The 24,657-nt window shown below is 39.7% G+C and overlaps 1 protein-coding gene across 4 annotated transcripts in view; it reads left to right on the top strand.

Moving 5' to 3' along the window:
• Positions 1–24,657, top strand: part of ADAMTSL1 (ADAMTS like 1) — a 391,950-nt gene that overhangs the window by 201,340 nt on the left and 165,953 nt on the right. The window contains exon 1 of one of the 4 annotated variants that reach the window (XM_071424949.1): positions 18,229–18,572. The exons of the other annotated variants lie outside the window; for them this stretch is intronic. Within the exon in view, the coding sequence (XP_071281050.1) occupies positions 18,516–18,572 (57 nt within the window). The 5' untranslated portion in view covers positions 18,229–18,515. Of the gene's footprint in view, positions 1–18,228; positions 18,573–24,657 lie in introns of those variants that run through there. 4 annotated transcript variants of the gene reach the window in all.

Below are 24,657 nucleotides of genomic sequence, written 5' to 3'. Positions count from 1 at the left end.
AAACTCTTTGGTCTTCCACAGAGAAGGGTGTGTAAGCAGGAAAATTGCTTCTCTGGTGTTCATGCAGGTCTTGTCCTGCTGGGGGACTTCAACCACACCAATGATGTCTGCTGGAAAACCAGCACAGCAATCTCTAGGCAATCCAGAAGACTCCTGGAATGCATGGGGATGACTTCCTAAGCCAAGTGATAGGAAATCCTACCAGAGGAAATGCAGTGCTAGATACGATAGTCACCAACATAGGTGAGCTAATCAGGGATGTCAATACTGGAGGTAGCCTGGGCTGAAGTGATCACACACTGATGGAGTCTTGAGGAATATAGGTCAGGTAAGGAGTCAAAGCTGGGCCCTGAATTTTAGGAAGGCAGATTCCAACTCTTCAGGGAGATTGTCATTGGGATCCCCTGGAAAACGGCTCTTAGGGACAAGGGAGCAGAACAGAGCTGGTATATCTTTAGGGAAGTCTTCCATACAGCACAACAGCTGGCAATCCTCAGGAGCAAGAAGATGGGCAAGGAAAGCAAGAGACAGAGTGACAGAGTAGGGAACTGCTGGTCAAACTAAAGGAAGAGAAGCAAATGCAGACAGTGGAAAAAAGGACAGCCTGGGGAAGGTATAGACATGAACCACAATTATATAAGGAGGGGGAGAGGAAGGCAAAAGCAAAACTGGAATTGGACATGACAAGGGACACAAAGAATCACAAGGGCTTCTACAAGTATGTCAATCAGAAAAGGAAGTTCAAAAAGAAGGTGTACTGCCTCTGATAAATAACACTGTGAACAAGTAACAACTGATCAGGAGAAGGCTGAGGTACTCACAAACTTTTTGCCTGTTTTCAGTGGCAGCTCCTTTCTCTTAAGGGGATGGACAGCAGGATGGGGACTGGGGTGTCAAAGTGGTCCCAATTATAAGTAAATATTGGGTTCTTGACCACCTGAGGAACTTGAATTTGCACAAGTCTATGGGACCTGATGAGCTGTATCCTAAAGTTCTGGGGAAATCCATTGATGTTGTTTCCAAGCCACTCTTCATGATATTTGAAAAGTCATGGCAGTCAGGCAAAATCTCAGGGGACTGGAAAAAGGGAAACGTACCCATCTTTACAAAGGGAAGAAAGGAAGACACTGGGAACTACAGCCCTGTCATCCTCTGTGCCTGAGGAGATCATGGAACAGAAGCTGTGCTAAGGCACATGGAGGACAGGGAGGTGATTCAAGCCAGCATGGCTTCAGTAAGGGCAGGTCCTGCCTGACCAACCAATTGACTTTCTGTGATGAAGTGATTACATCAGTGGGCAAGGGAAGAACTACAGATGCCATTAATCTGGACTTCTGTAAAACTTTTGACACAGTCCCCCACAACATCATTCTCTCTAAATTGGAGAGCAATGGATTCATCAAATCAGTAGATTAGGAATTGGTTGGACAATTGCATCCAGAGGGCAGTGATAATGTCTCAGAGTCCCAATGGGCATTAGTGACAAGCGGTGTCCTGGGGTCCATATTTGGACCAATGTTATTTAATGTCTTCATTAATGACACAGACAGAGGGATTGAGTGTGAATTTGAACCCTCAGCAAATCTGCTGATGACACCAAGCTGTGTGGTGCAGCTGACACACTTGAAGGACAGGATGCCATCCAGAGGGACCTGGACAAGCTCAAGAAGTGGGCCCATGGGAATCTCAGGAGGCTTACCAAGACCAGGTGCAAGGTGCTGCACCTGGGTCAGGGCAAGCCCCAGCACCAACACAGGCTGGGAATGAACAGATCAGAGCAGCCCTGCTGAGAAGGATTTGTGGGTGCTGGGGGATGAGAGGCTGGACATGACCCAGCCATGGGCACTCACAGCCCAAAAGTCAAATGTGTCCTGGGCTGCATCCAAAGCAGCGTGGGCAGCAGGGCCAGGGAGGGGATTCTGCCCCTCTGCCCTGCTCTGGTGAGACCCCACCTGCAGGGCTGCATCCAGCTCAGGAAGGACATGGACTTGCTGGAATGAGTCCACAGGATGCCACCAAGTTGATCAGAGAGAAGAGAGCACCCCTCCTGTGAGGGAAGTAATTTTCCCATTATTGGAGCTGATAGAACTGGAATTGCTCAGACTGTAAAAGAGAAGGCTTTGGAAAGAACTAATTGTGTCTAGTACCTGAGGAGAATTTACAAGGAAAACGAGGGAAGAATACTTACAAGAGCATGTAGTGACAGGACAAGGAGGAATGGGTTGAAATTGAAAGAGAGTCGGTTTAGGTTAGATACTAGGAAGGAAGTCTTAACTGTGAAGGTGTGGTGAGGTGCTGGAACAGATTGCCCAGTGAACAGTTGTGAATGTCCCATCCCCAGAGCCGTTCAAGGTCAGGTTGGATAGGACTCTGAGCAGACAGGTCTAGCTCCAATCCCCTACAGCAAGGGGATTGGAACTAGAACCTTTTGATCTTCAAGGTCCCCTCCCAACCCAAACCAGTCTATGATTCTATAACTATCCATCTGCGTTGAAGCCAAATCTCTGTGTTGTGTGCCTTTGCCTCTTCACTTCATTTAGGTTCATTTGAAGGCAAAATCTAGCCTGTTGTGTATTACAGAATTATCATGATTTTGCTAAATAATAGGACTTTTAGTATCTGTCCTGCACTTACTTTGAGTAAGTTTGAAGAACATCTAGGGAAGCTCTTTCACTTCTATTAGTATGACTTCATGTGAGCACCTTGCTTATTTATTTTTTTAAAAGCAAACTGAATTCAAGTGCCACCCAATAAAAGACATGTAATTAATAGTGCTACACTGAGAATCTGACACAGTTATTTTTTCCCTGGCTACTGAGAAGTTTCATGAACAAAAGGGAATAGCCTATGTTGAAAGGTTGGTAAAGTGGCACATAGTACTTCTTATTGTTATTCTCAGAAGCAATCTTTTAATTAGAAACACAGCTATTGAACTAACAATGCAATGAGAAGTATGTTAATAAATACCAGAGGACCATGTGACATTTGTGTTGCATAGTGCTTCTTAGAAAGCAGCATCCATGCGAAACACAGGCTACTCTGAGCACTGAAAATTGCCACTGAAAATTGCATGCCCTCAGTGTTATTTTTGCTATTCTCTCAGAGAAGTGGACATACATCATTTTTTAGGGTGCTTCACCACCTCCTCTGGATTCTTGAATTCTTTGAGAAAGGACAAGGATGGGAGAAGAGAGCTCATTAAGGAGCCCATTATAGCCGTTTTACCATCCATTTTGTAACTTGAACACCTTTGCTATTTTCACCTCGGGAAACAAACGTTCTGCCCTTATAGAGAAAGCCACCCAGGCTGACACAGCCACTTGCTACTAATTTCAAACAGCTGGGAGTAAACATCCCAGTTGAGTGAAATTAAATTAATATAGCTAATTTCACATTCCTGTGGTGGGGATACCTTCTTCTACTGCTGGTTGCTTTTCAGCTCTCTAATCTAGAGAAGATCTCATTTTCACTCTGTGACAACCCTGGCCCTTCCTGGGTTGCCAAGGGGGCATTTCGGGCGGGTGGTGGACCTTGACTGCCAACATACCTGAGAGTGCTCTTTTTTGCAGGGGTGAGTTTTTCTTTTTGTACGATAGAATTTTGGGGCTTCATTCTTGGCTGGTCTGTTTGTTTTTCTCCCTTACATCCACTCTGAGTTGTTTCTAATACTGCTGCTATGCCCTGGCTTGAACTTTTAGGCATAGCCTAAATGGGGCTGCTGCACTACTGGCCTCTCTGCAGCAGTCAGCTGCTAATCTGAGTACTAAGCCAGGCTATCACCATCATCAAATTCTTGCACTTTCCTCTGGCATACACTTCATGTAATTGCACTTGTATGCCTGCATGCAGAGGTGCAGGATTAATCCCTGACTGGCTTCTAGTGGACTGTCTTGAGACCATTTTGGGAATGAATGAATATAGGACAAACTGCAATGACTTTATCATTCAAAATTTATACAAATAAACTACTCCTTAAAAACCAGTGATCATGCCTGAAACTGTGAGCAATGTTTATGACAGAGAGCATACAATAACATTTCAGGGAGTTAGTTTCAACAATAATTTCTACACAAAAAATACTGTAAAAACTATAAAAGCAATCACCATAATGACTCCTTGCCACAACTCTGCCCCATTCTCTGGGCTCCTCACTGTCAATGAGGAATGTGGTTTCTTATAGGCATTCATTAAATATTCTGTCTGAGTTTAAACTGTTCTACCCACAAAATTTAATATGCAGGCTTGATGGCACTAAAAGTACTGATGATTTGGTTTGCAGATTACTAGCTGTTGTGGTTGTAAATATGTTGTCATGCAAATGCCTATGAGATGCTGTTCATGAAGGCAGCTACTTTTTAATTTTATCTGGGGCTGTATTTCAAAGATAAGACATTCTTCCCAAAGATGCTTATAACTGGAAATACTTAGCAGTACAGAAAGCATATAAAGTCTGATCCTAATGCTGTTCAGTGGGTTTTCAGAAGAGCTCAGTTATCTCCTACAGAAGGCTTTTCGGCAAACAGGTCAGGTCAAAAAAACAAATTGTGCAAACACAGGCCATCACCTCTTGACAAACCCAGTTTTTGCAAAAGTGCTCCAATGAATACCTATTTTCAAATGCTCTGGGTCAGAAAAAACATATGTTATGTTGCTGACTACTTATGTGCCTTATATCTTTTGCTTAGGATCTTTGGGGGAATATGACTTAGGACCTTTTTGGGAAATATATCTTACTATGCTCCATGAAACAGTATTAGTTGCTCTAGTCATGATACAGGAAGGATCAGGATAAATCACAGCCAGTGATGACACACACACATATTGAGGGAGCATGTATTCATGGGTTTTCAAAAAACATCATGAGAAGTTTTTAGTTACACAAGGAACTTCAAAAATCTTGAGATGTAGAAGCCAATAACTGTGTGTCTAGTGCTGGAAAATCTGGCACTATTTATTCCAAGATGCATTTTTTTCTGGTTGCCAGCTACACACAACTGAATCCTCTCTGTACTGCTCTACCTCTTGTGTTGTCTTCATGACACCAGTGAGATCAAAAACAGGTCAGTCAAAATCACCCAAATTGCTGGTTTTAGTTGATTATTCTTGACATCATCTTATGTCTTGTTCTTACTTAGGATCAAATTAAGCACATCCTTTGATCTTACTTAGGATCAAAGGATGTTCCTGAACCACAGATTCATTTAGAACCACTGCTTGAAAAATGCTCATTGTAATGGTAACAAAAATAAATTATTAGGAGGTGGAAAACAAAATTATTTAAACTTTGTACAAAATATTATTAAGAATCCAAATATCTACTGTTTACTTAAAATCATCATTATTTCTCCCCTAATGAATCTTCATTTAAATTGCCAATAGCCTCAAGAACGTGTAAGATTTTTTGATGTGGAGTGCAGTAGTATATAAACTGCAGAAATGGCAAGCTGTCTGCTGTGTAGTGCAGCCCAGTATTTTGTGGAACAGTGGCAGTACAGGCCACATGTTACATAGGGATGCCATAGTAAAATATTCATACTCAGTGTTCCCCAGAAGAATAAAAGAAAACATAAAATGAACAGAAGAAAAACATAGCTGGAAAAGGATGTCTTTTTCCTCAAGTACTGAAACTCAGCTGCAGAGTTTGACTCTGCCCTTAACACCCACTCCATTCTTACTGGAATCACTAGTTTGATGGTCAGGCCAGACCTTTTTTTTATTATGTGAAAGAGCTCCTTTTAAACTCTTTTTAAAAAATTAAAATGCATAAGGGAGCCTGAAGTCAGCCCTGTCTCTCACAATTGAAGTGGTGGAGCTACTTCTATATTCGTAATTCAGGAGAGGGATATAAAAAGCCAAAGATGAGAAAATTAAAACCAGTAATGTAATGAGTGTTTTATAAAATGCTATCCTTGGATTTCCTAAAGGAAGCTCCGGGTGCCCCTTAACAAGATGGGGGAAGAGGGCACAAAATTATATCTTCATGTTACACACACATAAAATTAACTAGTTTTGGTTTATCCCTCCACATCCAGTTACTATAGAGGATGGGATATAGATTTTACCTTCTTGGGCATCAAGTAATAGGTAATCAATGTTGTTTAATTAAAGTAGCCATGAGTAGCATTTCTTCAAACATAAAGCTCATGACATGTGGGCATATGCTTAGAAGAATTTTCTTCATTTACCACTGAGCTAGTTAGGCAGAGAGTGGTATGGTGATCATTGGCTAGGATTTCAATAAACTAGAGAATTTTCATGTAATTGTCTATACCATGCACCTCATTTGTCTGTATCTCATATCCTCATATCTGAATATGGAAAATAAAAGATGCTTTTGAATCATGTGGTGGTAACTATGCTAGTGGATAGACATAAATTGCAAAACCTCTGTTTACTGTCACTTACACGGAAGAAACTGGCTAATTTTGTAGTTAGTTAGACACATGGCACAGCGGTCCTGACATGCACTATTATTTCCTCTATACAAATGAGGCATGCCTCATTCGTATGTGGCAACTTTGTCACAGGAGTGGATGTCTCAGGAAGGGCTGAGCTCCCTACTGGGAGCATTAGCGGGATTACAGTAGGATTAATGGCACACAGCTTGCTCCCTACCTGCGTTTTGAGGACTCCAAGCAAAGACTGCCTCTCAGTCAGTGGGAAGAAGGCTCTATGAACAGAAAGGCCTTAGAAATGTAAAGCCTAATGATTATAGACGACATTGAAGGCAGTGTATCCATGACATGTAAAACTCCTGGTGTTACAGCCTCTCCTGCTATGTGATACTACAAAAGTACAAATCACTAACCTTACCCACTGCTGTTGTGTAGCACTTCTGAGCAGTTTTACTCTGCTTTTTAATTAGCTTTAATTAGTTTTAATTAATTAGTTTTAATTAGCATATATATTTCCACCTACATATAGATTTTAGAAAGCTGAGCCTTTGATGAAAACTGAACCTTTCTTTATCTTCATATAGATAAAGAAATCTATATTATACTAAACTTTATTAAGCATAGTGTATAGCTCAGCCAGTATGAAAGCTCTAGCTTCTTCCATCCTACCTGCATTAGTTCTTGAATTGTTGATGGCATCATAGGAAATTACTGACAAGCTGACAGTATTCAACAATGCAGTGAATGCCATTTTCTTTCTCCATGTAATGAAGATCTGCTCATACATGTTAAAACATTACAACAAAAAAAAACCAAACTGCTGTCTCAGTTCACAAAGATACAATGCAGACCTACAATACATGCATGCTGGTTTTGCTTTATCTTTTACTCTGAATTTTGACAGAAGAACAAGACAATGTACTTGGTCAAAGCCAGGAGGGAAGTGAGGAGAAGAAGAAGTAATATGTAGCAGGGAAATATAAATCTTAACACATAAATAATAATCTAAAACCACAGTAAGTAATTAGGAATGATTAGGTAATCTCATCCATAGTTTTTCATTTTAGATAGTTCTTTCATATTATATCACAAACTTCTTTTCCAGAACAAAGGCTTCCAACCAGTAGCCCTCTTATGCTTTCAATTCACAAAGACACAGTACAGCACAAAGATATTTCATATCATCTTCAGTGATGTTGTGCAGGCAAATAGAATTACAAACCTAAGCGGTCAGAACAACTGCTAATGTCAAAGATATATAAAAGCAGATTATACAAATTAGGATTCAAATAAGAGAAAGAAGGTTAACACAAAACTGCATTAAGATAGCCCCATGAAAGTCTTTATAGGTTGAATATAGGAAAGATTATTCATTGTATCACAAAGGACCAGCTTTTGAAAATAAGTATGCATGAAATAAAATATCCATTTCAGTGGATAAAGTGCTTAAATAAAAAAATGGCATCTGGTTACAGACAAATATAATGATTGTTGCAAGAGGGTTTTTTAAAAGATATATATGAAGATATCTTTGTTATAGATACAACTTCAAGCAAGATAGAAGATGTTGCAAAAATAAAGGCCAGTCTCTCATGGACTGTCAAGTGAAGTAGCTAAAAAGACACTGCAACAAGATCTCAGAGAATTTGTGACATACAAAGATTACAGGACTTTAAGCTTCTCTTGTGCAGATAGAGGAAGTCCTTTCATTGTCTTACATTTCTCATAATTATTGTGATTAAAATGTGCATGATGCAATAAAATACCTGAAAAGAGTAGATCCTCATGAGAATTCATCTGGTAAATAACTTTTGTGGTTAAAGCTCTGAATTGCAAATGGTAATTCAGAACTCAATCTTGTCTGCTTTTCCGATGTAAAAATGTTAGCACAGTAGGCTTTGACACACTCACTGTGTAAATAAATGATGGTTCTAAATAATCTAGTCTGAAAGTCAGTTAGACATCAATTGTTCCCTGATATGCTGGCAAATAATACAAATCAAAGTGCTGCAGAACTAGAGCATTTGACTTCTGACTTTGAGTAACCTCAGCCACAAAAGTCCTGTTTGCTCATCCATGCAGCATTATCTGTTGTCCTCTCAGCATGTCCTTAAATACATTTTGATAATATATATTGATCAGTTTGATGAAAACTGACAGATAGGAAGTTCTTGTATGACTGAAGGGTTTAGTTTTCCATGTGTAAAACTGGTAATGTTTATTTGCAAATTCTCCTTCAATTGCTCAGAAATTTGAAAATTCTCCTTCGATTGCAGCAGTTGATTTGACTGGAATATCACATCTTTCTCAAAGGTAAGATATAATTTTCTTAGTCTAGACAGTTTTCTTCAGTTAGTTGGTATTTGCATACTTAGTGCCATGATTATCTTTATTTTCAACCACTACATGAAAGGCTTTTATTTTTTAAATTCAGATTCTATGAGCACACATTACATGATAAAACAAACTATAATGCAGACTAAATATCAGAAAAATTAGGATTTTACTTCAATTTTCACCTGTTTTGTTTTTTCAAAGACCCTACTGAGTTCCTTTCCATTACACCTGATTTCTTCCTTGAATAAGAGAAATATTGAGGCCCTTAAGATTCTATCATCTACTCACATGCCTGGCTCAGTACAAGCCAGTCAGATAAATCTACCAGAGACAATCATTCTTCAAACGTTTTTTAGAAGTGTTTTTGTGATGATTCAGTCCACATATGGATTTGAATTTTGAGTTGCCAACTGTCATGATTTCAAACTAGAAGGTCACCACATCCTGCCAATTGTAAACCCAAAAAATAAAAATTATTTCATCTTTTCACCTGTTTCTCTGATAGTGAGAATATTTTCTGCCTCGCTTGAAAGGAAAATACTATCTGTCTTTTTTCACTGCTTCCTGTATTTCTACCATTTTGCAACTGTTTAATCCATCAAGTAGAAACTGCTGCTCTTTGTATAGTAAGCTGCAGTGCTGAGAAATTTAATATGGAACACAATAACCTCCTAGTTATTAACATTATAATCTCTTCCAGCATTTTACTGGTTGCTTAAAAATACATTTTTGTTACAACATAATAGTGCATTCATGGTCACAAATGTATACAAGTAGAAGTTGTTCTCTTTTCTCAAATATTTGCAAGAAACATAAACAAAAAACATGTGTTTCAAATATTCCACTGAATACCTTTTTCCACTCCTATGTATATGTTGCAGCGATTTGAGTACTCTGCTGTTTCAAAATCCTACCCTTTACTCTCATATTTTATAACATATACTTTATCTTTCTATATTTTAAAATGTGTTTTGTCCCCTAACCTGAAGATTTCTCTTCCTCAACACGGACCTTCATATTTGCTCTATCTCTGTAATTGTCACAAGAACAATTCCAGCTTTCAAATATGTCATTAGGTGTCTTTGTGCTAATAATCTTTGCTGTTTTTCTGCATTGCTAATCTTTATTAACTTGGCCAACTTGGGGGTAAGCAGTCTGTGCCTTTTGCTTAGAAAAACACATCGTGACTGAGTGGGTGTTCCAACCATGGAGCATCTTCACTATTGTTTTGATATTCAAAACCCTCTCACTAAGAACGATTTCTCCAATGCTTAAATATCTTGCTGGCTCAACATTTCAAAGTATGCTTTGTGCTGTCCTGGCATTTTCATTGATTGCTAGCATAAGAGATGGGCCAAAACCCAAAGACTCTGTATCCAACCCCTCTCCTTCCTCCACACCTTCTCTTGTGGAAACTTTGGAAAGCTGAATACAGACACAGAGCCGAGTATTGCAAATTGGCCAAACACAAATCCCACCTCCACCTTAGGGGTTTTCCGAATCGTGATCCAAAACGTACTTCCTAGTCTTATTTTTTGTCTCATTTCTTCGTAAGATTATTAAAACTTGCAAATTCTTCACTTCATTATATTTTGGCAGTTTCACATGGTTTAGGTTCACTCATGATGGTCTGTGCCTGCTATAGAATCTCAGTTTTGAAAAGAAGAAAATGGAAATGTAATTGAATCCCATTTGCAATGCAAAAGGCCATATAAATAATTTCCTATGCTTTACTTCCACAGAAGGAAAAACGAGGGAAGACAAAAGCCTTCTAAATTAGATGTTGAAAACCCTACGAGGTTTTTTTGTTTGATTTGGGTTTGGTTTTATCAATAAAGAAATTTATAACTCAACTGACTTCCAGATACAAAAATATAAGCTCTGTTTCTGCAGTATTCAAAAGCAGTATCATCTGCCCCAAGTGCTGCTGTGTAATCTCTCTAAAATCAGAGGCTTGATAGTTTGAATAATGAGACTTCTCATTAATTACATGTTTGTATCCTCTGTCAGTATCTGTTTTCTGGTTAATTTTTGCAAACAGCATGCCTAGAAACTTTCATGAAGAACAAAACTCACATATTGACTTGATATCTGAAGTCAGGCCTATGATTTAAAAACACAACAATGACTGTTCATGGATTTTCAAGAGTTATTGACATACAACAAGTCTCTTACTTGCGTGAAGTTTATTGCAAGATCTGGATGTTTTGTAAGGCAAAGGAAATACTCTGCAATTAATGTCACTTTGCCATACATATTTAAGTGAGATTTACTTTCATGTGATTTCTCATGGAACTTAAGCACCATATGGGTCCATATAGCTAAGGCTGCTAGTTTGCAACTTCAGAAATGCTGTACGATTCTGTCCTCTGTTAGTGCCTTCATGTAAAATTATGGGTAAATTACTTAATCTGACTTAATCTTACTGTACTTACGGTGCCCTGTTTTTACAACAGAAACTGATTATTTTCTGTGTTTTGTGGGCTGCTTGAAAAGCAAGGCAAGTTAAGTTTTAGAGCAAGTTAAGTTTTGAGATACAGCACTGGCTGGGAGGCAAAAGGCATGGAAAGAGTGGAGATAAGTAAGGCTTCTTGAAAAAGCTTCTGAAAGTAGATTTCAAAAGGAGCATACAGCAGCACAACAATACAGGAAACTGTCTTGTGTGAAGAAATAAGCCTGAGAATGAAATTATGTTGGAAGAATGATATATAAGTGGTTGCCTTTTTCACCTGGAATTCTCTGTCAAAACAGGAGGAGGAAGTAATTTTCCACCTCCTGTTGCAGAATTTCCCTATTTTGTTGTTGTAACTTAGGTTCTCAAGCATGTCAGTTCAAGATGTTTGGCTCATCCACTAAACTGCCACACCCTTACAATGAAAAAATTGAACATGATGTTAAATTGTTGTGAAAAAACCCTTCAGGAGTCTATAATTGTTTAGACATTTTAGTGAAATTTTGGTTTAGATTTTACTGCTGCCAAAGGTCTAGGTCTATCACTGAAATACAACAGATTATTCGTAAGTATGATATGGTAACAAACTAGCAAGGAAGGGGGGAGTTCTCTGCAGCTCGTTACTTCAATAAGTACAGTTAAATTTCAAGAAAGAAGCAGCCTCCATATAGGAAGGAAGGAAACTCCAACTTTTTCCATCATTCCCATGGAGGAAGCAACTGTTCAGCTTCAATATTTAAAGCTTAAAATGTTTCATGTGGAAGCATCTCATAGGTCTGATTTCTGTTCAGCCAAACAAAATGGATAAAGCAATGTTACATATCATCCCTTTCTTGAGACCTCACCTCACATTAGATGTGAGCGCTGAACACAGAGAGATCACAGCACACCCGTTCCTAAGTGGCATCATTTCACTCCAGGGCTCACGGCAACCAGTCTCCTGTAAAGGGCAAAGACCTGGTGAATCTGGAGGCTGAACTATGTATCTACTTCTCTGCTAGGTATGAATAAAGAATTTCTTATTGCTCAGAGCTGTATTGTTCCTCCTATCACACTTTTGAGCCTTATCTCAAGTTGGATGTCTAGGTAAAGGTTTGTATGCATCAGCACCTTAACCTTTGGGGAAAAGGGCTTTCATAATCTTACATCATGTATATCTAAATGAGCTGTACCTGGACACTCCAGAATATTACAGTCCTTATAACTTTAATTCTAGTTTCTTTCACAGCCTTCAAAGGCATGCAGGAACACACACACACACACACACACACACACACACACACACACACACACACACACATAAATGCAAATCCTGTCTATATCTCCTTCCAAAGCACTGGTTCCCTCCCACTTCTCACTTTCCATATTTGCACAAGCTTCCAGGTTCCCAGAAATCAATCCGGGTTTACAATAGAAAAAAAAAAATCTAAGAAAAACTGCTAATGAAAAAGTAGAAAAAATTAAAAAATTCCGTTTGCTACAGACTGTATGGCAAAAAAGAGGTCCAGCTACCAGGAAGAGACAGGTGTCTTCTGAGTGACAACGGTAAGATATTCTCACCAGGGAGATCAGCTCCGAAGCTGAGTTCACTCTTTTCTGCTAGCAAGTATATTGATGTTAACAGGTTTTTTTCTGCCTGCGTGTTTTTCAAATTAAGTATTATTAAATCTGTAGAGCTTAAAATACTGCTTCAGACACCCACCTTGGCTTCTACTTCCATTTCATATAATTTGTAATAGGTAGAGTGCAGTGTTGATTATGAATTCTGTTTCCTTCAAACAGATGCAAACGGATTTAATTTAACACCTTTCAGAGGTGAAGGAAAACTGGAATGAATAACCACTTCAGAAAGTGGAAGGTGCAATTTTCAGAACACAGTGTAGCAAGTATTTGTGCAATCTCCCTTGAGATGTTGAATGACATGTATTTGTAAGGTCAGGGTTTGGAGGTGACATATTTGCATATATATACACTCAGAAAGTGATGCTGAATGCAATCCTAGATTCACCAATCCCCATTATCAGTTTTTGCAAATGATTTTGAGTGTCTCAGGACTTCATCTGCAGCATTAAGATTTTGCTAAAAACAACCTCAGTCTTACTGGGGAAACAACAGTGCTGGGAACATTAGGCACCATCCACACTGGCTAACATATCCCTTAAAGTTTCAGCTATTACTTCTGCTGCAGATAGCAGTCTTTTATTGCTCTGAATTCTTGTATTCCCTTGGGGTATATGACAGGGAAAATCTGGACGTGAACCGGGCCTGAGTTTTTGCACTCTTCAGGCAATGTTACTTTGTTTAGAGCATCTTTTCCTTTGCAGTGTAGGCTTTACTTTATTAATATATATATGTGCATCCAAAGAAGAAATACCACACTCCATACTCCCAAACTAGTGTTCCATATATAGAATATTGAATATGTCTTTTATTTGTCTTGCTGAAAGACATTGAATATGTCTTTCAGCAAGACAAATAAATTAACCCCATATAAATGCATATATGCAGTATAATAAAGTCCTGGACCTAAACAGCAGGACATGGAGATGGGCTCTAGAACCCTTTCAGGCACTTGATGCCTTAATGTAATTTTTCAGTAAATCTACACTACTTTTCTTTTTGTTGTTGTTGTTGGGTTTTTGTGGTTTTTTTTTTCATTTTGTCCCGTTATGAATAATTCAAATGAGCCTTTAGATAGATCCAATATAGCTCTGTAGAAATTGGCAGATATTGGACATAACTGCTCATTAAAGCTATAGGCAAGAATTTGAGTAGACCTTTCCCTTGGACTTGATTCATGTGTTTCCATTCCCTGAATTTCACTTTGATTTTTAAGTTCAACTATGTGCAGAAAACTGAAAGCCAAACTGTTGGAAGAATGTGGGTTTTTATTTATAGTGGTTTTTATTAAGAATATTTATGTAGTTTCATGAAAAAAATTACACAGTTTGCATGAGTTTGTTGTGAAAACAAAATTCAAGTTGCATTTTAGATTCTGGTCTAAATTTTAAATGTGCAACCAGAGTATCAATCATGGTGAATTTCATGCATATTGTAATGCTATTATGAATACCATGCTGCTGTGCTAGTGATTAAACACATATCTTAAATAAAGAAAGCTCTTTAAAGTCACCTTTTTGACATGTCTGAACATTGCAGACTACATAATTTTGTAGCATTACTGTAAGACATTCAACTCACTACAAGAAAGAAATTGAAGTTCTGGAGCACATCCAAAAAAGAGTAAGGGAGCTGGTGAAGAGCACAAGTCCTGTGAGGAGCAGCTGAGGGAGCTGGGGGTGTTTAGCCTGGAGAAAAGGAAACTGAGGGGAGACCTTAACACTCTCTACAACTTTGAGTTAGTGGTCAGTCACTTCTCCAAAGAAACAAGGAGAAGAAGAAAACAACCTCAAGCACATGTTTAGATGGAATATTGGGAACTGCGGTGGTGTCAGGCTGTTCTGGGAAGCGGTTGAGTCACCATCCCTGGAGGTATTCAAAAGATATGTGGACATGGTGCTTAGGGGCATGGTTTATTGGTGGACTTGGCAGTGTTAAAGTAACATTTGGACCTGGTGATCTTAAAGGTTTCATCCAACCTAATGATTCTATGATTCTATTACATAATAAACTCCTGTCTCCCACCATCATTCTTCATGCAACATTCCCATCAGCTGTGATGGAGTTCCATGATCGGAAAACTGGCAGAATACATTGACTATAAATATAATTCCAAAAATATTAGTCCACCTTAGATGATACAGTTGTCTATTGAGCCTTCTCTACTGATAAGAAGAATATCCTATACTTCATTTTAAAAAAGCCACATTTTCCAAAGTTGAACAAGAAATGCAAAATGAGGCATTCAGAAATGGCATTCATTATACAATGTTAGTGCAAAATCTCCAGTTTAAAGTCAGACTAAAAAAAAAGAAAAATAAACAAAATAAACCACACAAATAAACCCAAACACATGATTATGAAAACATCTTTGTCTGTTGTTCCATTCATTGTAAGTCATGTAATCATAATTGCAGCAGTTTTTTTCTTAAAAATAAAGCAGTCAAGATTCATCTATTCAATATTACAAATCTTACTGTTTGCATTTAAAAGTTTGTCTAGAGAATTTCATTTACAGGAATTCCAGAAACTACTGTAAGTACTTCTCCAATGACATTAGTCTTGTAGAAAAGGAAAAGAGTAAGGTGGAAAACATGCAACAATAGCTAGGAGATGTATGGATAAAATCTTTTTGTGCAGCTCTCAGTATATGTGTTGACTCTGCTGGTGAAGAAAAAGATATGAGGGCTTTACTTTGGGGGCATAATGGTGTTATTTGTAAAAGGTACACTGGATTTTTAGTAGATTTGTATGTTGAGTTTCCTGAGTTTTAAAGGGCAATAGGAAAAGTCATAATTTCTCCGTTGATGTCATCCTGTGGTTGCTTCCTCACTTCTGATGGTGCAAAGTGGTCCATCTCTCTCCTTTGCTCCCTGAAGAAGTAACTGAAGTTGCTGTAGACATAGATAAGGATGTACTAGAGAATATTGGAACCTGTTTCAAACCTTTTCTCATCCCTGCTATGTTCGGTCCAGCTACTACATTTTCCATCATAGCGCCTTCCTACTGAGCCTTTTCAGTCTTTCAGGCCCTGGTTCCTCACCTGCCAATTCCAAAGGTACCCAACCAAATGACTGCTGCGCAGTGAAGGCTGAAATCTATTTCTTCCACTGTTCCTAATTACTTTCATTTCTTTTTTGAAATTTCTTCTTCATCCTGATTTCCTAAGGCCCATCTCCATCTAGTTGATATCTTTTCTATTTTGGCCTTCAGACGTCCTCAGTGTTTATGTTTCCGTTCCTGTTGTACAAAGCCAGACACTTCTCCTATCTGACTTCTCAACATCTGTGACTCTTTTTCATTTTTCCACCCAGTTCTTTTTCTTTTATGAAGTCTGTATCACTCTCCATCTGTTCATCCAGCTTTTCCCCCAGGCTGGTTTTAATTTCTACTGATGTGAAATTCTCTTAAACAGTCTGTGGTCTACCCTTGCTCCTTTTTCCTTTCTGTCCCCAGTCCTGGCCCTTGGCAGAGTTTCCTTTTCCTTTGCTAGCTTCTGACTTCAGTCCCTTTTAAGACTCATGGCTAGCATACTATTGTCCACCCCTCACACACATGTACCTTACTCTTCTCCATTGTCTGAGCTTGCTGATGTACCAGAATCACAACTTTGCTGGGCCTTCTATATGCCCATCTGGATGTGATGTGCCCTGCAGCACCAAAATATTGCAACTGCAAGGCATCCAGCTCAGCCCAATGTGGGAGAATGCCCAGTGCCTTCAGAAAATCCTTGGATCCAGTTTGCAATTTCTCCTTCAGAAAATAAACAGACAGTAAAAAAAAAAAAAAAAAAAAAAAAAAAAAAGAATGCTGGAGAATTCAGGCAATGCAGAATCATAGGCAGGCAAGCTAAATGAACTCTGAACAGACTGAGAGCAGTTGTTTGAAACTCCTGTCAAATTAATACTTAAAAGGCAGAGTTCCCACCTTTCCTGAGGTGTGTGAGTCTGCCTTTCTGTGCAAAATTCTTCCTCCAGTAATCCCACTTTCCTTCCAATAGCTTAGGTTTTAAATTTCCCCAAAAGAATAAAAATGTAGTTGTGGAAAGAGTGTCACCCAGCCTGTTGGAAACATTTTTGCTTCATAATTTTAAAGTGGAGTCAGACCTCTTTATTGCTGAGCAAACGGTCTAAAAGAGAGCACTTTTCTGTAAAGAATCGAGGCTTTAGCAAACTGTGCGTTCTCCCTGGAGGATGTCAGCATTTTCCTATTGGTGGTTTTTATGGCATACGTTATGTATTGACACAGATTAAGTTTCCCTCCTCTCTGGAACAATGCACGCTCGGGAGAGCTACTGACCTAGCAGTAAGCTTGAGCAGCTCATGGCAAGTGGAGGAGCGGAGCTCCGGGAGCTGCAGGCAGAGCGCTCCGTTCAGCTCTGCCATTCTGCCTCTCTCCTCCTACTACTCCTCCTCTCCCGCTCTCTTTTTCCTTCCCCTCTGTAGCTGCTACGCTTTCCCCAGACCTCTTGGCTTTGTTGCGCTGTACGTCTGAGTAGCAGGAGGGGGATTGGCTAAACGCCGGCTCGGGGAGCGCTTCCCCGCAGCTCAGGCCAACCTACCTACCCACGGCAGGGTCGGGAAACCGAGCGGGGCCGATGGAGGCGGAGAGGCGGCACTGAAGGCAGGCGGGCAGCACGCTGAAGGCAGGCTTGCAGCACGCTGAAGGCAGGCTGGCAATACGCTGAAGGCAGGCTTGCAGCACGCTGAAGGCAGGCTGGCAATACGCTGAAGGCAGGCTTGCAGCACGCTGAAGGCAGGCTGGCAATACGCTGAAGGCAGCTGGCAATACGCTGAAGGCAGGCTGGCAATACACTGCAGGCAGGCTTGCAGCACGCTGAAGGCAGGCTGGCAATACGCTGAAGGCAGGCTTGCAGCACGCTGAAGGCAGGCTGGCAATACGCTGAAGGCAGCTGGCAATACGCTGAAGGCAGGCTGGCAATACGCTGAAGGCAGCTGGCAATACGCTGAAGGCAGGCTTGCAGCACGCTGAAGGCAGCTGGCAATACGCTGAAGGCAGCTGGCAATACGCTGAAGGCAGGCTTGCAGCACGCTGAAGGCAGGCTTGCAGTACGCTGAAGGCAGCTGGCAATACACTGAAGGCAGGCTGGCAATACACTGAAGGCAGCTGGCAGCACGCTGAAGGCAGGCGGGCAATACGCTGAAGGCAGGCTGGCAATACACTGAAGGCAGCTGGGCAATACGCTGAAGGCAGCTGGCAATACGCTGAAGGCAGGCTGAAGGCAGGCTGGCAGTACACTGAAGGCAGGCTTGCAGCACGCTGAAGGCAGGCTGGCAGCACGCTGAAGGCAGGCTTGCAGCACGCTGAAGGCAGGCTGGCAATACGCTGAAGGCAGGCGGGCAATACGCTGAAGGCAGGCTGGCAATACGCTGAAGGCAGGCTGGCAATACGCTGAAGGCAGGCTTGCAGCACGCTGAAGGCAGGCTGGCAATACGCTGAAGGCAGGCTGGCAATACACTGAAGGCAGCTGGCAGCACGCTGAAGGCAGGCGGGCAGTACGCTGAAGGCAGGCTGGCAGCACGCTGAAGGCAGGCTTGCAGCACGCTGAAGGCAGGCTGGCAATACGCTGAAGGCAGGCTGGCAATACGCTGAAGGCAGGCCGGCAGCGAGCGGCGCTGGAGGTGACAGCCGCCGGCCGAGCGCCTCGCAGCTTGCGCGCGTCTGAGCGCAGGTCCGGCACCCGCCCCACGATGGAGTGCTGCCGCTGGACAGCCGCTGGCACCCTGCTTCTGGCTGCCCTCCTCCTGGTAAATGCCGTTTCTTTGCTAAAATACCTACCGCCTGTAGCTGATCCTGTATCTGTGTGCATATATGCGGGTGGGCATGTTTTTAATCTCTTAAAATTGCAGTTGGAGAGAGTTTGTTTTGAACAAGTCGTGTAAGTTTTATCCTGTCTACAGCACTGCAGACTTGGAGCCTTGATATTGTGGGTTGATGCAGGTAGAACCAAGAAGCTGATGTTGGCATCAGCTTTCTAAACTTCTAAATGACCTGTAAATGGTGATTTAACTGCTTGGGATTCAGAGAGGAGCTGTTTCTCTGCTCTTTAAATCAAACTATATCGTGCTGTAATGTTCCTGGAATTTTCTTCCTTAAAAAAAAAGAAAAAAAAGAAAAAAGTTTTTTTCTGCACATGAGAAAACAGGTACAGCATGTACTGAACTTTTTCCTGAAACCAGCTTAAATGAGCTCTCCTTATTTCTGTATCTCATTACAGAGTCAAGTTTATACCAAACTTTGAAAGATACATTCTGTGATATCTGGTATACTTCAGAGCAGAAGACTTGATTATTTTCGTGCATACTTCCCCTGATTATCCTGATAGGATGCTTACAGCTGAAAGATGTACATGTGCTGTTTGATTGACATAAGATGTTCCATTTTGACTCATACCTAATTTTATGAGTGGTGAGTTGGCAATCAGAACATCTGCAGAAAGGATATTAATATACGCACACTTTTGATACCAGAGTCATCTTGGCATAGGTATATTGCCATTTTCCTAGAATTTGATTGAATGTAGTAGTTCAACCAGCAAAGCATCATTAAGAAATACATTTAATTTTATAGCAGATTCCATCTTATTTATCAGTGTCAACCAATCTACAATAATCATTGTAAACTAATCTCAACGCAATTTTTAGTAAACCTCATGGAGAGCTAAACATTAGGATAACCCTGTTCAAAATACTTCTTTTAAATAATTGTATTATTTTAAAAAAAGGAACAGCTTTTTGGATATAGAGTCACTAAATACTATTTGAGCACTAGAAATAAGAATGCTATTTGTACTGATATAAAAGTCTTACTTTGTTTGAAAGTCTGTTTTCTATTTATAATACTGAATTCACACAAAATGGCACAAAGTCAGCATAGATTCTCTTTCATGTATGAAAATGAGATGTTTATTACCTGATGACTGTAATAAGTCAGTAATGACTGAGACAGTCCTGCAGAACTAATTAAAGGAAGATCAACAGGAGATACTACTCCACAAGACTGTGGAATTTGGCCCCATGTTAAGCTCATACTCATAATATTTGTATATCACTCTGCTGCTTGGGAATTAAATTCTCAGTCCCTGATTCATGAAAATAAATAATGCATTCTGGTGCCAACTATTATGCATTTTATTCCACATTGTACCAGTTTTTATTTGTATGACTTACACTGCCTCGAGATTTCCCCCCCGCCTCCCGCCAAATCTCTTTGTACCTTAAGAATAGTGATGTGAAGCAAGCTTAACTTTCTTTTTTGAATCAGACCATTCTTTTGCTCCTTCCATAGTTGGGAAAATCTCTCACTTGCTTTCAGCAGGAGATTAGGTAAACATTCCAGTATTTGACTTACAGCTTGGCTAGAGATAGGGATAAGTTGTAGGATGCCTTGGTATACCTGTTCCTACTGTAGTTTATTGCTGCTTGGGTTCACCAAAGGCATGGTAGAAAGCTCATAGATATTTCTTGAGAGAAAAACAAGAAGTCATTAAATCAGTCTGTGACCTGGCTGTCAGCATCCTAGAGGTTAGCCTTTAGCCAAGTAGACAGAATGAGTTTGTAAATCCATGACAATCAGCATTTGGATTTTTGTGTATCACCTTGTATCTCTTCTAAAGGCCCCGTCTTTCCCACAATAACCATCAGCAGCAGCTTCTTGTCACGTGGCACTTCAGTAACTTCGGCAAAAGTTCACAGTTGTAAGCACTAAGGTTACTCAATAAATGCTTACACTATTGGTCTTAGAATAATTTATCAGTTATTCCTAAATTTTCAGTATGACACCATAGAAGTAGCACCTAAATTCTTCACTCAGCATCATTGCCTCAGGAAGGAGGTTGTACAGCCCAGGCACATGTACAGCTATCTGCATGTGATGCTAAGGCAATTGATCCCTAGCAGCCTCACAGGCTGTGACAAGTCCACAGGCAGCGACAGCAATAGCTCCTCCTCTTTCTCTCACTATCAGCTGCCTGGAGTGATGTAGTAGTGAGCGCAGCTCACTAATCCATTGGGGTTCTTAGCCTTCTTCAGAAGAAATTGTGTTCATTTTCAGTTGAGTGGTGCTTGAGTAAGGTCACTGGGGGTCCCTAGTGTATTTTGTTAACTGTCGTAAAACTTGCTCCATACTCAGAGAACCAGTTTCTCTAGCATTTATGTGGACTAAGTATTTTCACGGCTACTCTTAAGAATCTGAGCCATAACACTAAGGTGCTTGTCTTGAAAAAGTATGAAAAATTTCTCTTTCCAGAGAAAGACCAGATAGTTGTAAAATTTTGGTTATTGTTCCATGAACTTTTCAGGCTAAGGAAATACTACTTTTAAAAGTAACAAGAGAAAGAGCAGGCATTTTGTTCCAGAGATTTTCCTTTCTGTTAGTTTAAAAATAAAAGCCTAGCACAAGAAATCACAGTTGTCTATCTCAAAGGAATGTGTCCAAACCAAAACCAGCCATGAGCTCAGACAAACTAGAAGTCAAATCATGTCACGTCAGAGGGACATTTAAACATTTTTGCATTTGTTATTTGCATCTTTTCAGCAGCATTTTTTAGCTCTTTGTTACTGTTGTGATACTTGCAGAAGTAACACTAGGGGCTATAATAAAGTACATGTGTTTTTCTGCAGGATTTCTTTCTTTTGCTGTGCTAATTTGTACATGGAAAATAGTCAAATACAATAGTCCATTCCTTCCAGGCTCTTTGGCATTACACTCCCCTATTATCTAACTGGGTCTGTCTTGGATGACCACAAGTGCAATTAGGCAGTGAAATGAATATGTTTCTTGTTTACATCTGAATGTATAAAGCTTGACGGTTTTTCCTTTCATGTGTAGATAGGTCTACCTACTGCTGTGTCAGCTCGTCTGTCTCAAAAATTGTAGGTATATTGAAAGGGGTTTTTTTCCAGTATGAGGTCCAAAGAACACAAATGGATTTTCATGCAGCATCATGTATACATACTGACTAGCATTTGCTCAGATTGGTTGGGTGAGGATGAACTGAAATGCAGAGTTCAGCTACACAAAGCTGAGATTTATTCATGTTACAAAATGAAAATATCTCACCAATGTGGTTTGTGACCCATGCTGCTGTACTTCAGATATGTCATGTCTATAAAACAAAACCATTTCTTATAGGAAGGACTAGATGCTACTAAGTATATATAATTTCTTCCTATATTACTGTAGAACTCTGTATTGGGACATATTTTACTAACCTCTTCCTTCAGATTCTTGTAGTATAATTTTTTTTTTCTTTTTTCTACCAAATGCAGAAACTTGCATGAGCTAAACTAAGGTTGTGTGATGAAAGTTTTTTTGGTTTTGGACTTCAGTGAAAAGAAGTCAGCACTTAATGTAGGCTGTTGAGCTACTGGTCTGCTTCACCAGTGCCATTAAAGTTTAATGTGTTCTTTCAATGACTTTGCTAGATTCATAGGGCTCCAAAAGAATAATAAAAGAAGGTGTGACATGACACTCTGGATTGTCTGAATGTGGTCACCTGTAGTCATAGATCTGTCAGCTGGACAACCTTCAATGTTCAGAAGGTTCATGAGTCAATGTAAAGTCTGAGAAGGCCACATGACCAGACAAAAAATTCATCAGAAGAGAAGTATCAATCTCTGCATGACTGAATTTTCACTGAAGCAAATAAAATCTTAATCCCTTATAACAGTGTCATAAGGTGTCCAAATAAAACCTCATGGTTTCTGTTGTATTATCAAATCTGCAGACAGCAGTGTTGGTTCTATTTGCTTTTCTGCAGCTATTTTCTTAACTTTGTAAGAAAACTCAGAATTGTATGGGAAACAATTACATGGGGGAAAATCGGAAATTGCAGTCTGAGGAAGAAAAAAGAATGGTAAGATCATCCTTATGGAAACAATTAAAAAGCTAAAGGTATTGGAAGAAAAAAGGGAAAACATACCAACCACCAGGTCCTATAATAACATGATGGGGAGCAGGAAAAATAAAAATAAATTATTTGTCTCAGCCCAAGCCAAGGACAGTTCTGAAATAAGTCTTCTCATCTGGTGGACAACAACTAATCCAAAAATTGGCATGAAGTGTTTGTTTCATCAGAATATTGTACTGGGGTTTGAACCAAAACTTCTTCCTAACTCTTGAAAAGAATGGCAAATTTTTGCTGTGGACTTCTCCAGCTTTTTGGATCACCTTATGGACAGCAGGCTTGTCTTAACAGATGGCTGACCAGTTTTGCATACTCAAGGTGTTAAAACATGTTCTAACTCTTAGAAGTCTGTAGAGGCAAAATGGGGGAAGTCAGCAAAGGACACATATTTTGTGGAATGAGATCTTCTCTTAGGTCTGTTAACCCGTTGTAGTGTTGAAAACAGACCAATAAAAGTCAAAGCTTAGTAAATCTGACCACTTAGACATCCTTCTATCTCAGGGAATGTAAATAATTTCATCATAAGTCTGAGATTTTCATCTATCATCTACCTTTTAAGTAGAATTTAATTCCACGTATGACCACCTTTTTTCTTTTTCTGTAATAACTGAACTTTTCCAAACTTCTTATAAAAGTAGCTGAAGTGGGTCAAATTGGAAGGGGAGGGAAAGCAGTGTGTATGTTTGTGAAATTTTGTTTTCTTACAAGGCCAGCATATGTAGAAGTCTTAATAGTTTTGCCACCTGTGGATTTTTTGGTCACTGCTTATAGGGGCAGTCCTTCTAGCTGTGCAGAGAAATTAGTGGTGTGTTCATTGATTCTACTGTATATTAATTTTCACATTGCTTCCACTTTAGTCTTCACTACCTTTATGAAATCTCTTCCAAAGCTTCAAACTTTAAAATTTCTGCTTGTCAGAGACTTCTCATAGAGGAGATTCAGCAGAGAGGGTGTCAGGGTAGAGGGGAAGGGTTGTATGATAATGTAACACATCCTGAAGTAAACTCCAAGTGTCCTCAAGAAATGAGACAGGATATTATATGCAACTAATAATAAATTCAAACTGTCACATAAAATAAATATATTTGGTTTGTTTCCATATGAATATACTGTGTGAGTGTTGAACTTCCCCTTCTAGCTTTGTTGGATATAATCTCAGTCCTTGTTTGAAGTTCGCCAGTATGTTGTTCACATTGTGTGCTGTATCAACAGAACCAGATATGAAAGGAAATAAAGGAAGTAATAAGGTCTCCTACTGTTTTGATGCTGGCATCAGATGAGTGAATTAATTATTTATTTACTTACTTACTAGTTTACTGAAATCCTGTATTTCTTTCAGTCTGAATTGTTAAAAGCTGAGTTTTCTTTCAGTCCGAATTGTTAAAAGCTGAGTTGCTCAGGGCCCTTAACAAGTCCAAGGCTGTCTTATTGTAAATGTCTTTTGGATATGACATTTTCATACTTCCTGTAACTTTTTAAAAGAGAGAGGATTTTCAGGATTTTCATTCCTATGGTATGTCCAATATGTCTCTTAAAGGTCCAGCCGTGTTTTAAAAATGGAAGATCTGAGTTAGCTGAAGGGGAGAGGGAAGTATTGTAACAGAAATATGTGAAACAAAAAATTTGAGTTGCTGTGGCTTTTATTCTAAAATTCTGCCACTCCAGACTTTAGCAGTCTTGTCATTCTCCAATGGGCTCATCCACCCATCAGTGCTGGTAAGCACCAGGTCAAGAGGGAGTATTTTATCGCCTATGTTTGACAGCCTTGTGATAAGCTGAAGACATAGAGAGAAATGCATATCCTTTTCGTAGCAAACTGGTTCAAAATGTGGATATGTCACTTCTGTTTTTTGAGTACAGCAAGGGAAAAAATTCTTGTCACATGGGATTAGAGGGCAGCATGAGAGGAGTAGCAGCAGCTTATG

Source organism: Agelaius tricolor, unplaced genomic scaffold (assembly GCF_023055355.1).
Source record: "Agelaius tricolor isolate 1412-34295 unplaced genomic scaffold, bAgeTri1.0.p SCAF_4, whole genome shotgun sequence".
NCBI classification, from domain to species: domain Eukaryota; kingdom Metazoa; phylum Chordata; class Aves; order Passeriformes; family Icteridae; genus Agelaius; species Agelaius tricolor.
This window is presented reverse-complemented; position numbering and strand designations above follow the sequence as displayed.